This window comes from Carcharhinus amblyrhynchos, chromosome 34, assembly GCF_965287045.1.
Source record: "Carcharhinus amblyrhynchos chromosome 34, sCarAmb.v2.hapA, whole genome shotgun sequence".
Taxonomy (NCBI): Eukaryota; Metazoa; Chordata; class Chondrichthyes; order Carcharhiniformes; family Carcharhinidae; genus Carcharhinus; species Carcharhinus amblyrhynchos.
The window spans coordinates 9,300,650-9,315,761 of record NC_137357.1 but is presented as its reverse complement, the minus strand read 5'-3'; the positions used below and the strand labels follow the sequence as shown (position 1 = coordinate 9,315,761).

The window sequence follows — 15,112 nt, the reverse complement described above, 5'->3', positions numbered from 1 at the left end:
TGATGCCTTCCGCGCCCGTTGGGTAGCGCAGGGACCTGGGTACATTATTGACCCCTTTAACCACATTTTAGTTTGATCTTTTAACTTTCCTTTCCGCTTTGTCTTTTGTTTTGGGCGGTTCCCCTCCTTTTGGGAGCTGCCCCTTTTAATTTGTCCCCGAATTCATTTGAGTTGATTTCATTGTTTGGACCAAAAAGGAGGCCCAAAAAGAGCCTCACTATTGCCTGCCTAATCAGGAAATCTTTTCTGTAGGTTTCACTGGGAGAGTCAGATTTACTGGTAATCTAGATATTTACATAGAACCTGTACTGCTGAAAAGCTTGCAAATAAAAGGAAATCTACTGACTTATTTCAGAGGAGAATTTGTGAAGAAGGTTTGAAGTTTGGAAAAGAAGTGACAATGTGGACTAAGGCAAGAAGTGCTTTCAACAGTGGAGTTCAGATGGTGGTTGGTGGAGGGAGTTGGGTGAGAAGGGGCAATGGGATTGAATGATGTATTGTCTTTTTCATTTGTGTTGTTGAGGAAGCAGTTAGGATTTAATGTGGAGGCTTACGATCCATTCAAAAGTGTTGGGTGGTGTGACTGGTTCTAATGAATAAACCTCAATGAAGAACTCAGGAGGTGAATGATGAACTGACCTGGATTATTCCCACCTCCTTTGACTTCCTGGCCCATCTTTGAGCAGTCAAGGGTTCAAAACCTGGGAGTTCACCACTTGGGTCAGTTACCTGGTTGGGGTTGATGATATTAAGTCAATTGGGAGGTGGGGCTACTGTCAGTTTGTAGGATGTGGAGTGTTCTTGTAGGGACTACCAACGTCAGGTTTTTTTTTGAGGTTCTGTTGTGTCAAATGATACAAATACCATGGGTTAAAAAAATGACAGAATTGTACAAATGGAAAGGATTTTGGTGCTAAAGTTGGGAATGGCCATGGAAGGATTTTACTTTGATCTGTTAGTGGGGTGCGAGTGCCAATAAAGAATGCTTCTCCAATTAATTTGAAAGCTGCTAATGAGTGCTAGATGAAATGTGGGGAATTGGTGCTTTCAAAAAAAATTAGAGTGCAGTAAGCGTACTGGCAAGTCCAACCTGAAGGTGACAAATCTGTCAAAAGGTTTGAGTGAGAATTGGGTCTTTTCATTTTGTTTTCTTTCCTCGAGGTTTTCGCACTTATCCTGCATCAACTGAAAACTTCCCTTCCCTTCTCAAGCAGAGATGGCAATTGTGACCTTGGTGAGGAACTGAGGTTTGAAGTTCTTGTCCAAGGTCCAAGAGAATGCTGAGTTTGTGCATCATTCTCTTCAGCATCTCTGCTGACATACAACACATTGGGAAACAAGTAGCAGGGTCTCCACTGCTGATAACTTGGTGCAAATCTGACACAGCTTTCATACTTGCCTCTTTGTAATTGAGTTGAGATTCCACTGATCCCATTCACCCATACTCTACTTTGAGGGTAAATCCCATTTTAATTTCTCTGTTCAGACAAACTGCTACTGATTCCTCCTTGACTACATATAGGAATATCCCTAATTTGTTTCCTATTACTTGATCCTTACTAAGAAGTCCAATGTAATCATGGGGCATCATGAAGCAGCAGAGTGGCACTGCAGTTAGTGCTGCTGCCTCTGTGTCAGAGACCTGGGTTCAATTCCAGCCTTGGGTGACTGACTATCTGTGTGGAGTTTGCGGTGTGGACTTCCTTCAGTTCAAAGATGTGCAGGTGAGGTGGATTGGTCTCCTCTACACTGAGGATTCTACTTTTTTTAAAAAAATCCCTTTCAGGAGTAGCAGGGAAGATAGGATTTGAGCTGATATCAGCCCATTGAACTATGGCCAGCAAATCCTGGCACTAGACTTGAACCGTGAGCTTCTGGTCCAGAGGTACCACTGTACCATAAGGCCTCCATCATGGTCATGGAAGTGGAGGATGATGGCACAGGAGGTAGACTGGTCTTGGCAGTATACATGTGGATGGTGATCATGTGCCAACATGTCATGTCACTAAAGGCACCAAGTAGACATGTTCAACTCAACAGCACAACTCGACTCAAAATTCAGGCATCCAAAAAAGCTGAGCTGCTAGATCAACCTGAACCACAGGCTTGCCAGAAAACCATGGAGACTTGAACTGAACTGCTTTATCCAGGTTGTGTGCCAGGGAAATTGGATTTTCAGGTCAATGCAATTCACAACAAACATTTCAGTGGGTTGTCATTACTGTCAAAAATAACCTAACTTTGTCTCTCAATACTTGAAGTTAGCTGCTTCAAATTAAGAACCATGTTGAAAACAACCTTTTTCAGTGAAAACATACCATTAGTTAAAGTTTATTTATTAGTCACAAGTAAGGCTTACATTAACACTGCAAAGAAGTTACTGTGAAATTCCCCTCATCGCCAGAGTCTGGCACCTGTTTGGGTCAATGCACCTAACCAGCACAGCTTTCAGAATGTGGGAGTAAACCAGAGCACCCAGGGGAAACCCATGCAGACAGGGGGAGAACATACAAATTCTATACAGTGACCCAAGCTGGGAATCGAACCCAGGTCCCTGGCACTGTGAAGCATCAGGGCTAAACACTGTGCTACCACGCTGCCCTACCTGATTCAAAAAACCTGCATTTCTACAGTACACACCTGATGCATTTTTCTTTAATGATACAGCTGGATCAAAGAATTAACACTTTTTTTCTTTTGTTGACTTGGGTTGTCAGTTTTTTAAATTTAAAAATAGGCACTATCTGTATCTGCTGTCTATTTTGAAAGATTGTTCTTCACATGCCAGTCTAAAACTCTGGTGTTGTCAGGACTGTCCAAACATAGCTGAAAACGTTCTCCTCTTTCATTTATCATGGATTTCCACCAAGGGTTGCAAGGTACTAAGCAGGAGCACAAACCTTGCTGTGTGATATCTTTATCAAGGTCACTCACCAGTGACCCAAATGTGGTGCATCTTCCTCGTGTTCTGCCTTTTGTGTCATCTGTCACTGAATAATAGCCCTGGCACTCAAGGACAAGGTGATGGGTTCAAATCTATCCCAGACTTGAGCACGTAAATCTTAGCCAGCTTTCTGATGCAGTATGAAGAGAGTGCTGCATTGTTGGTGGTGTTGTCTTTCAGCTGAGCCACTAAACTGTTGTCATGTCTGCCCCTCAGATGGATTTTTAAAAAAAATTCCATTACACTATTTTGAAAGAGCAGGGTAATTATCGATGGCGTCCCAGAAAATTTCCAACCCTCAGTGAACTATGAATCCAGGTAAATAGATCATCTGATTATTATCTCATGGCTTCTTGTGGGAGCTTGCTGTGTGCAAATTGGCTGTCATATTTCCTGCATTGTAACAATGACTGCACTCCCAAATTAGTTTGGTTGTTTGGGACTTCCTGAAGTTGAGGTGCTATAAATGTGTTTTGTTCTATACATAGTAGTCAGTGTTGGATCAATGAGGAAAATGTATCTTTTCAAGAAGAAGCTGAAGGTAACTTAATTAAAAGGAACAGTATTTACTGTAGATCAGCTATTTCCATCATTCTATTCCCTCAGAGGCCTGTACAACTGAAATAATTCTTAGTACCAATTTTTCAATCTAATGGCCTCCTTGCACACTAACTAGGTTTACACTGTGTCTGTAGCTTCTCGGAATATCACACTTGTGACCAGCTAATAGGATCTTGCAAATGCTGTCTCGTGACTGTATTTTTAATGTAATAACAGGCTAGGAACGACTGACGCTATTTAAACACCAGTGCTCTCAACCTGACCCCAGGCTTCTCACAAAACTGCAACGTGCCTCAGCGACTTGTATTTTTACATCAGGGTCAAAAGATTGTCTACAATCACTGTTCTTGGGATTTAAGCACGCAATCCAGATTGGCACTCTGCTATCGTTCTTGACAAGTGCCATATTACAGGAGCTGAGCTGATGAGTTTACGCCCATCTGACTGATCAAGTGGTTCAGTGGATTGTTAAAAATCCTACGGCTGACAATTCAAAAGTAGAACGACCATTTTACCATTGTAAAGCATGCAGGTCAGGTTTTAAGGCTAGCTTGACATAAGGGTTGTTTTTCCTTTGTAGGAGTCTAGAACCAGAGAGCGTAATCAGAGTTAAGGGTTGTCCATTAAGACAGGGCTGCACTGAGGAAGAATTTCTTCTGAGGGTAGCGAAGATGTGGAATTCTTTACCACAAGCTGTGGTTAAGTATAGTCAAGGCTGAGAGACTGTTTTTTAATCAGGAAGGGAATTTTAAGTGTCATGGGGATAAGTGCAGTTGAGGATTATCGTAACAGATCAGTTAATCTTATTGACTGGCAGAGAAGACTCAATGGGCCAAATGGCTTACTTCTGCTCCTTTGGTGGTCTTATAGGCAAGCATTGTCTGAATTCTGCAATATCACCATTGGTATGATAAATCTTCAAATTGGGAAACATGCTTTGAATTTTTCAGCTTTGCAATCATTATTACCTTGACTTTCAGGTTAATCAAGATGCATTGGTGCAAAATAGCATTAAACCTTGGAGTTCCAACAACAAGGAACTTGACACCTTCCAAGACAAAGCTGCCCACTTTGTCAGCACACACATGTCCACTCCCTGAACCACGACTGCACAGTGGCTACAATGGTTCAACACCACCTTCTCATGGGCAACAAATGCTTGTTTTGTCAGTGACACCTGTCACCCTTGAACAGGTAATTAAAGGAAAATGGAGTTAATGCTTCAGTGACAGATTACATTACTAGCCACTGAGTCAAATGGATTCAAAGTCCCACAGTCATAGAATTCATAAGAGTGCAGAAGAAGCCATTTGGTCCATTCAACTCTGAAGAGTATTGTGCCCAGGGCCGATCCCTATAATGTCACACATTTATCACGGCAAATCTCCACATCTTTGGACTATGGGAGGCAACCAGAGCACTCAGCAGAAACCCACGCAGACATGGGGAGAGTGTGCCAAATCCACACAGACACACAATGATTGAAAATTGTACTATCAGTATGCTCTCCTTTCACTTCAGATTGCAGTATTTTGGGAGTTTTTTTTGCGCACTTATCTTCCTCAGTGAATTGCAGAAAGCTATGAAGATTCTGGCTGTCTCTGCACAGCTCACTGACACATGTTAGACACAGCAGCACATCACGAGCAGTGGCCAATTCCTTCCGGTTTGACTTGTAATGAAAGAAATTGTATTTGCATCACATCTTAAAACATCTATTAGATATGGTCCAAAACTCTACATCAGCAAGTTTGAAAATTATTTAGTGTCACATGTAGGCTTACGTTAACACCACAATGAAATTACTCTGGAAAACCCCCGAGTCACCACACTGTTTGGGTACACCGAGGGAGAATCTAACAAGGCCAATGCACCTAACCAGCACATCTTTCGGACTGTGGGAGGAAACCCACGTAGACAGGGTGGGGGAAAAAGTGCAAACTCTGCACAAACAGTGACCCAAGCCAGGAATTGAACCCAGGTCCCTGCAGCTGAGGTAGCAGTGTTAATCACTGCCACCCCAATATTTTGCAAACTCAACTCAGCAGCATACCGCAGCAGCCCCAAGTCTAAAGTTGTAGTGGCAATTGTCCATTTCATGGACAGTGCTTGAGAAAAGACTTAGGGTCAACTGCTACCTCCAACAAAATAGCCAGTATCAGTAAAATAAGAGAGAAAATATTTGAGAAACCCACAATGTGATATTTCCACAGCAAGCAAATAGTCCCTTTTCAATGCTGTCAGTTTCAATCTTTGTCTTCTGGTCCTGACATGTTCACCCTCCAGAAAATGTTGTATTGTCATAGCTACAGCACTGGAAAACATTTGACCAATGGATTCTGTTCCACCATTCACTAAAACCATGGCTGATCTTCTACCTCACTCCACTTTCCACCACACCCACGAGCCCCTTCACCTAATTAAAGTCTCATTGTTCATCCCACCCCAGTGAATCTCCTCTGCATGCTCATTTAGATTTTAACATCTTCAAATATATTGCCCAGAACACATCAAAATACTCAAGCTGAGGCTTAATCATTGTTTTATCAAGGTTTAGCATAAATTCCCGACTTTTGTATTTTATGCCTCTACTTGCAAAGCCTTTGATCCCATGTGGTTTTTTTCCTTCCCAAAGCCTTCTCAATGTCTTGTCACTTTGTGTCCACATATCCTTAGGTACTTCTGTTCCTTAAAAATTGAAGAAGTTAGTTTGTATTGCCTCTCCTGATTCTTCCCACCAACATGAATCACTTCACACTACTTGGGTGTTAAATTTAATCACCCTGCTTTCGGCAATTTCACCCAGACTGTCCTCCTGAAATCCATTCGCACTCTTTGAACATTTCCAAATTGTGTTCTCTGTCCTGTATACTGAAGTCTAAATTATTAAAACATATCCCAGGAGCATTCGTCTCCACAGTCCCTGGGGGTCAACTCTGCACATGCCTATCCAACCCAAAAAAAAACCAAGTCTTCCAATTTGTTGGGAGCGGCTTATTAATTTTTCAGAACATTTTGATTTGATAAAGATGGACTCAGATTAGTCATTTGCAAAGTAAATATACTATGTCGTTTGGCAGTTCAGGCTGGAAGGTCCTAGGTTCATTGTCCAGGCTGTTCAGAGCTATCTGATCACTGCTGGGGTGACAATCAGCTCCTGACTGCCATCTCAGATCTCTGTCTGAAATGTGACCATATGCAGATGGCAGGCAAGGACGAATCTACTTCTGATGAAATGTGCTGAAGGTGAACCTATCAGATGAGACATTAAGCCAAAGCCCCTTTCTCTTCAGGTGAATGGCACTCTTTGAAAGAGAAGTTGAGTTATCAAGAAACAGATGATCTGGCGCTGTCACCTTCTGGGAGATTAGTGTCCTCCACTTGACTGTCCCACTTCCTGTGTTACAACAATGACAGCATTTTGAACTTACTTCATTGGCTGAAAAGTGCTTTGGGAGATGTGCTGTATGAATAGCACTTTTCCACATCACTTTTTTAATGGTATGGCATGCTGACGACCACTACCTCAGTTAAACATTGAGGGTCACGTAAACTGTATCCATCACCCTTCTGACCAAGAAGGGACGAGCATGTGAAGAAAATTGGAGGTGACAAGTTGTTGGAGAACATGGCAGTGGCTGCAGCCCATTGAATCTGTTCTGCCAATCAATTTGACCATCAATCTCAACACCTCTTCCCTATGCTATTGCCAATCCCTTTAATGCCACTTGTCTCCAGAAATATATTGATTCCTTCTTGAATACGCACCATGAGTACCCACAACCTTTTTGGGATGAAGAATTCCAAACATTTATCACCCTTCCCTCTCCCAAGTGAAGAAAATCCTCTTCACTGACCTTAAATGTGCCCTTTATTCCAAGACTGGCCCTTGGGTCCAGATTCAACATTCGAGGAGAGTGCCCTGTCTAAATCTGCCCTAACACAGTTCATGAGGGCAGAGAGAACAACATCTAAATAATTGACTTGTCACTCTTGACTGCTGAAATCACGACAGTCTTTTCATTTTGTTTTCTTTCCTCGAGGTTTTCGCACTTATCCTGCATCAACTGAAAACTTCATTTGCTGTGCACAGATTTCAGCCTGCAATTTCTAAGCCAAATGCTGTGCAAAATGTTTAATTTTAAGCACTGCTTTTTTTTTTCTGCTTGATGGTAAGGTCCCTGTTTAACACTAATTGATCTGTGAAAGCTGACAAATGTGTATTAGTTTTGTTGCAGAAACGATGGGCACAGAATAGTGGCTATTTAGGGTGTGCAGTGACCTGCGGCAAAGCTCAACCAATTCAAATATGTTTTTTTTTCGCTAAACACCCTGTGGCACTATTGCTTGCAGGTCCTTTCCTTGAGTTTTCTGATATATATGCGAGATGAAGAGGTACACACAGGAAATTTTCACTGCAACCTGAAAGAGAGCAGCAATGCAACCCAACCCAGTCCAGATCTGATGGGGGCTATGTCCTGCAGGACATAAGGATGTCATCAACACTGTCTGTATCACCCCAGGAAAGATTCTCAAAACCACCCCTCCTCCCCCACCCCCCTCCACCAGACATTGCTACAATTTTTCTCCCCTTCAATTAAATGACCAATTCCACTTGGAAAGCTACAACAAAAATTACTTCCCCCATCCTTCCAAGCAGTCAGTTCTGGACCAGAAACGTGCTATGTTTTCTCTGGCAACTGACCTTCCGGTCAATGCATCCAAGTTTCCCCTTACTTATGCTACCAAAATCTGGCTGCTGATCTTCTGCCCCTGAGATACAAATTTCTGCCAGCTCACAGTGTAATGAACACCTGAATATATTTTTTGGTTTCCCCAAATGTACCTTGTGAAGCCAGCCGTACACTTGCATTAACGTTCCTTCAATTTTCCTTCTGACTTTATAATTCAATGACCAAGCTTCAGAGCCAGGCACTGAGCTATTGCAAGATATTGGCCTGGGCTTTCCTTTGGGGATTTAATTCATTTTTGATTGGTTGTCGTGGGATTGAGGGGGTAGGAAGAAGGGCCTTTCTTTAGGCCACCTCTTTCTCAACCACTCCAACTGCTGATGAGTCTTCACTCCAAGGCAACTTCACTCATTTGAGATCTTTTAAGTTTTTTTTTCTTAAATGGGCCTTGTGTTTCAGGTGTTAAAGCAGCATAGCATTTTCCACCCTAGTACTGTTTGATTCTGAAGTGAAGAAGCCACTAGGAATCATGTAGATGTTTTGGATCAAGGGTGGCCTTGTGGCACATTGGTAGTGCCCATTCTGTTGGACTAGAAGCTCCTAGTTCAAGTCCAAGATTAGGACTTGGCCATCAAAGACGTGATCACAGTTTGAATACAGATGTGATGCACTAACAGCAACGTATGGCCAAATTCCCTTCCAATTCAATTTTCAAGTTTGCTGATGGCACCACTGTAGTCAGCTGGATCTCAAACAATGATGAGACAAAGTACAGGAATGAGATAGAGATCCTGGTGCAACAACACTAATCTCTCCCTCAATGTCAACAAAACAAAGAAGATTGTCATCGTGTGAAGGAAAACATGCCCCTGTTTTCATAAACTGGGACGAAGTAGAAAGGGTCAAGAGCTTCAAGCTTGTGTGTGCAGATCACCAACAACCTGTCCTGGTCCCCCCATGCCGACACTATAGTTAAGAAAGCCCACCATTGCCTCTACTTTCTCAGAAGACTAAGGAAATTTAGCATGTCAGCTATGACTCTCTTCAACTTTTATAGATGCATCATAGAAAGCATTCTTTCTGGTTGTATCACAGCTTGGTACGGTTCCTGCTCTGCCCAAGACCGCAAGGAACTACAAAAGGTTGTGAATGTAGCCCAATCCATCACACAAACCATCTTTCGACTCTGTCTGCACTTCCCACTGCCTCAAAGCAGCCAGAATAATTAAGGATCCCACGTACCGCAGACATTCTCTCTTCCACCTTCTTCTGTCAGGAAAAGCATCCAAAAGTCTGAGGTCATGGGCCAATCGACTCAAGAACAACTTCTTCCCTGCTGCTGTCAAGCTTTTGAACGGACCTACTTTGATTAAGTTGATCTTTCGCTACACCCTAGCTATGACTGTTACTCTACATTCTGCACCCTCTCCTTTCCTTCTCTATGAACGGTATGCTTTGTCTACATAGCACACCAGAAACAATACTTTTCACTGTAGGTGACAATAATAAATTAGATGAAATCCATATCAGGAAACCAGGGCAATAATGATCTTCCATCAGCAGAGATCCCTTCCTTGAGCCACTTGCAAGCAAAGGAGGTAAATCCAGGACATGACACCAAGGTGCAATATCCACACTTTGATTTTTGCACTACTGGCACAAACTCAACATGAAAACCCTCTAAAGTTCTGTTCCCCCACTCCATTCCCTCCATCTGTTATTTCAACTTTTCCTAAGCTTCTGCTCTCTGTATCCTGTTACATATAAACTCCACAGCCCTTCATCTCATTGACTTGCAGCATCCGAATTCCACAGTCTCCTCCAGCCCGAGGTACCAGGTTGCAACCAGCCTGCCACTTCTGGCTTTCTGTTTGAGCAACCCCCCCCGAGTATTCCTTGTTGGCAGATTCTGTCATCTGTAACTGGTCAAAATTGTCAAGTTCAATCCTGTTCTGATCTCAGGTCTACTTGTACTCTTCCCCCAACAAGAAGCTAAGTTAGTCACCAGGGGCATTTCCCTACCTCAAGCAACAGCTCCATTGCTGGTTCGGGGGAGGTAAGCTAACTTGCCACACAACTAACACCTAACTGGCTATCTTCCAGTCTCTGCTTAGTGCACTGCAGGAATGCATCTTCACATTGTGAAAGAGGGTGCAAATGCATCATCATTTGCAGAGCACTTAAAAATTCTTTGATTTGGGCATTGCTGGCCAGGACAGCATGAATTGCTTCATGTTTCCCTGAAAACAGCAAAGAAAGGAAGTATGAATTTCAAGGCCACAAAGTATGCCCTCAATATAGTAACACTGTGCAGCACCATTTTACTAAAGATTAAAACTATGGCAGCAGAATTTCACAGTGAGGTTGCAAAGTACAAATCTCCCCCAAACCTAATCATACAGTTTGAATTGAAATTCATGGTTAGTGTCTATCCTGTAGCGTTACTGCATTATGAAGTACATTTTCAGCCTGACGTGCAGTGCCAGACCGAGCATTTTTGCACATTGGGTGCAGAATGTGACTGTTCTTGCATTGGTCTGAGCAGATGGCAAGTGACATTCAGAGGAACCAAGAGACAAAGGAGGACAAGACTACCTCTTAACTTTCAGAACCTGTAAATTGCAGTTGAAGGACAGGAATTAACACTTCATTTCATTGTTGGAAATTGTGGAACTGTGCCTTGACAGAGCAACCTAAAAATGGATTAAAGTAAAAATAATGCAGCACAGACTTGCTAATGCTTATCAAACTGGCATTCATTTGAAAGGGACATTTTGTCAGGAGCTATTCATTTTGTGTGTACAACACTGTTACACTGGAACGAGGGAATATATTTCAGAATACCCCACGCCAATGAGTTAATTTTATTTGTCAAGTGATAAATTGGACACTTCTGGCCTGAAGTGTACAACAATTTTCTGAACCCAATTTTAAAACATAAGAACATAAGAAATAGGAGCAGGAGTAGGCCATCTGGCCCTTCGAGCCTGCCCCGCCATTCAATAAGATCATGGCTGATCTGTCGTGGCTCAGTTCCACTTTCCCGCCCTCTCCCCATAACCCTTAATCCCCTCTCTTATCAAAAACCCATCAACCCGCTTCTTAAAAATATTTAGCGAGGCAGCCTCCACCACTTCAACGGGCAGAGAATTCCAGAGATTCACCACCCTTTGAGTGAAGAAGTTCCTCCTCAACTCCGTTCTGAACCGCCCCCCCTTTATCTTGAGGCTGTGCCCCCTAGTCCTACTGTCTTTTTTGAGCGGGAAGAGTCTTTCCACCTCTATCCTATCCATCCCATTCATCATCTTATACGTCTCAATGAGATCTCCCCTCATTCTTCTAAACTCTAACGAGTACAAGCCTAGTTTATTCAGCCTCTCCTCATAGCTCAACCCCCTCAACACCATGCTGGTTCTAAGTAGAAGGGACCAGCTGGAATTTGACGTCCAAGATAAGGGCAACTTTGCTCAACATTAGTCAAACATTGAGGATGCAGTATGGAATAAATTTTTGTTTGGAGAGAAACAACAAAGCATCAGAACATATGACCAGTTGATCTCCATTTCCCACTGTTCTTGTGGAAATAAAAATGCTCCCAGAATATGAAACAGGAAATCCTATTTTGTATTCATTTTTTAAAATTCATTTTTGAACACTCAACATAATGCAAGCCTACTGATTTTTGTCTTGTGGGCACCAACCTCACTCCTGCCCCTTCAGCTCTGTTTAGGCCACAGACTTGTTTGAACCACTCAGAATGCCATCAAGCCACCAGTTCTGAGGTTTAATTCTGCCAAGGGGCATCACACAGCACCAGCTTCTGCATTTCATTTCTCTAGGATGGGATGTAATGCTTTACCTGCATCAAGCACCTCCACCTCGTAGCCAACCAACACTGGAAGTAGGTCAGTACTGCCACACTTCTCCTGAGGTTTTTCACACACTGGGATAAAGTGACTTTAACTGCAAAGAAAACCGACTTCAAAGCCACAAAAAAGTCTTCGGTTACCGTCTGCAAACATGATTTCCTTGCGCCCCAGGAACATGAGCCTGATACTGTCCAATGCTCGCCAGTGAGAAAAGAATACTGTACGCTCTAAATTCTCCATGAATGCCAAATTGACCCTCCAAAGTAAGACATAGCCGGGAGCAATAATAAATATTGCTCATTGATTCTGAAGGGAGGACATTTGTATTTGGCCAATTTAAAGCAGCTGTAACTTGCATTTATTATATTTACTTCATATTAAAAAAAAATCAACACGCAACAGCAAGTGTTATATTTTATCCTGTTCTTGACCTGTTCTAGTTTCAGAATTATTTATGATCAATCACTAGCTTCTCATTACACAATATATTTTCATGTCTGTATTCGCCTTTTTTCTACACCACATTTCCCATTATTGACGAATTGCTTTTTGAACATCCAAGTTCTTTTTTTTTCATTTTTTTTGAAAAGAAGATCATAAATTTTAAATATGTGGCAGCATATGGCACAGCCAGCTCGTGTTGATTGACTACCTGTAATAACTTAGCGTCCTGGCAGCACTCTTCTCGTGTCACTTTACAGAATCTGAAAAGTCATTTTGTTTAAAATCACAAACCATGTCACTGCTTTGGAAATTTAGGCTATCGACGCTTTAGCATATAACGTTTCATGCTCCTTTCCACTGCGGCGTGGTGGTTTGGATTTGCCACTCTCAAGCCCCCACCACCCCCCCCGCCCCTTGTTCGTCACATTTAAGTCGTGGGCACAAATCCCGCAAAGCTTGATTCGTGCCATTCAAAATTTTAAGCAAACAAAAATATGTTGCAGTGCTGTCCTGTTGGCGAAGCATTTCCTGCCATGGACCATCTTGTGTGCACTTGGAGGTCCACAGGGCACAATGTTTTTTTTTAAAAAACCTCTCTCTGCCACCTCAAAAATCCATGGCAACGATCTGCATGTATGAAAACAGAACACAACCAGCAGAGGGAAAAAAAATAACAGTACACAACACGAGTATTGTAGTGCAATCCGCTGGCTCCTGTAGGATGCAGTGGGGTTGGGGGGGGGGGGAAGGAGAACTTCAACAAATTGAGGGGCAACTCTTACCGTAAAAAAAAAGAGTTCGACAAGTTTTAAGTATTACAACCCCTCTCGGTTGTGAGAGCCGCAAAGAAGAAAGTTACAAAATGCTTGATATTTTTAAATACATATTGATGTATGGAAAACCCACTTCACAATACCTGCAGTTCCAAGCTAGCCTTTCGGTAATATCCAGAAGGGGCCACACAGAGATTATGCTGCAGTTTGAGAGAGACACTGTAAGCCATTCGAGGTAAACATTCACGAGTAGGATGACAGAAGCGGAGAATAAAATCATCACCGTATCTTTATTTCTCTCTGTGTGTAAGTGTAACATTTGATGCCCAGTGGCTGCACTGGATACAATGGGAGTTCCCGCCTCAAACCTGCCCCCCTTGCCTCCTGCCGCTGCCCCATTGGCTAGCAACCCCAGAGTCCTCTAACTCCATTGGCTTAAACTGCTGTCAATCATCCCCGCCTGCCAGCCTAGCAACCAGGCTAACACAGCTGGAGTTGTCTCTTGCCTGATTGCTCCAACAGCAGAAGGAAGAGCGAGGTCTTTATTCTTTTCGATGTTGACTAATGTTTACTTCGTCTGTTCGTCGCCTTTAATGTAAGGGTTTTTTTTTCTCTTTAAAAGAAGCTTGGTGTACATTTTATTTTGCAATGAATCCAGGGGAAGGAAATACAAGAGGGAAAGAATGTCTTCTCAAGTTTAGAAGTTTTTTTACCACATTGCCCAAATAGTGCTTAACAGAGTTGGCCCTGTGTCGTTGACTTCTGCAGGTGCCTTTTTTTTAAACAAAATTCACCCTTGCCCACCCACCCCTAGAGGAGTCATCGTGTGCCCTTGATTCCAAATTTGTGTTTGTCTGCAGATTGTATTGAAACCAAAGCAGGAGGAGGCTGTTCGGCCCTTCCAGCCTACTCCTTCATTTGTTCTAGGGTGGCGCAGTGGTTGGCATTGCTGCATCACAGCATCAGGGACTCGGGTTCGATTCCTGGCTTGGGTCACTGCCTTTGTGGAGTCCGCACATTTTCCCCGTGTCTGTGTGGGTTTCCTGCAGGTGCTCCGGTTTCCTCCCACAATCCAAAAGATGTGCATGTTAGAAGCATTGGCCATGTTAAGTTCTCCCTCCGTGCACCCTAATAGATGCTAGTGACCAGAGATTTTTGCAGTAACTTCATTGCTGTGTTACTGCAAGCCTACTTGTGACACTACTAAATAAACTGATCATGGCTGATCATCAAATTCAATATCCTGATTTCCCTCCTCTCGCCCCCTCCCCAATATCATTTGATCCTTAGCCCCAGGAGCAATATCTAATTTCTTCTTGACATCATTTTGGCCTCAATTACTTTCTATGATACTGAATTCCACACTTTCACTACTCTCTGGAGGAAGAAATTTCTCCTTGCCTCAGTCCTATTACCCCTTATCCTCAAACTATGACCCCAAGTTCTGGACTTCGCCCACCAACAGGAACATGAACGTCATGGTGAAATTATATTGGACTGTAGCTTTCAGCCACATTAGGAGGTGTATTGAACGTTGCATTCCAAATTTTATTGTCAAGGCATGTGCAGGGAAACCTCAATGGAAGAGAAAGAAGTAGGACATCACGGTTTAAAAAATAGAATTGACCTACAAATCAGCCTTGCCTCGTATTCTAGGACTTTAACGAAAGCCAAAGTATTTTCAGTCCAACAAATGAATTTAGATCATAATTTGAGTGCAAGTATAAAGATGAATCACATGCGTAGCTTTTTAAATATATTCCCTCATGAGATGTGGGCAGTACTGTCCAAGCCAGCATTGCGCCTGAACCGAATGGCTTGCCACTCTAT

At 42.7% G+C, this 15,112-nt stretch overlaps 1 protein-coding gene across 1 annotated transcript in view; it reads right to left on the bottom strand.

Annotated features, from left to right (window-relative positions):
* The window catches only part of LOC145361375 (zinc finger matrin-type protein 4-like), a 193,974-nt gene extending 180,381 nt beyond the window's left edge, over positions 1-13,593 (bottom strand). Inside the window, exon 1 of the mRNA XM_080217065.1 lies at positions 13,426-13,593. Within this exon, the coding sequence (XP_080073191.1) occupies positions 13,426-13,512 (87 nt within the window). The 5' untranslated portion in view covers positions 13,513-13,593. The remainder of the gene's footprint in view (positions 1-13,425) is intronic.
* Positions 13,594-15,112: the final 1,519 nt, after the last annotated feature.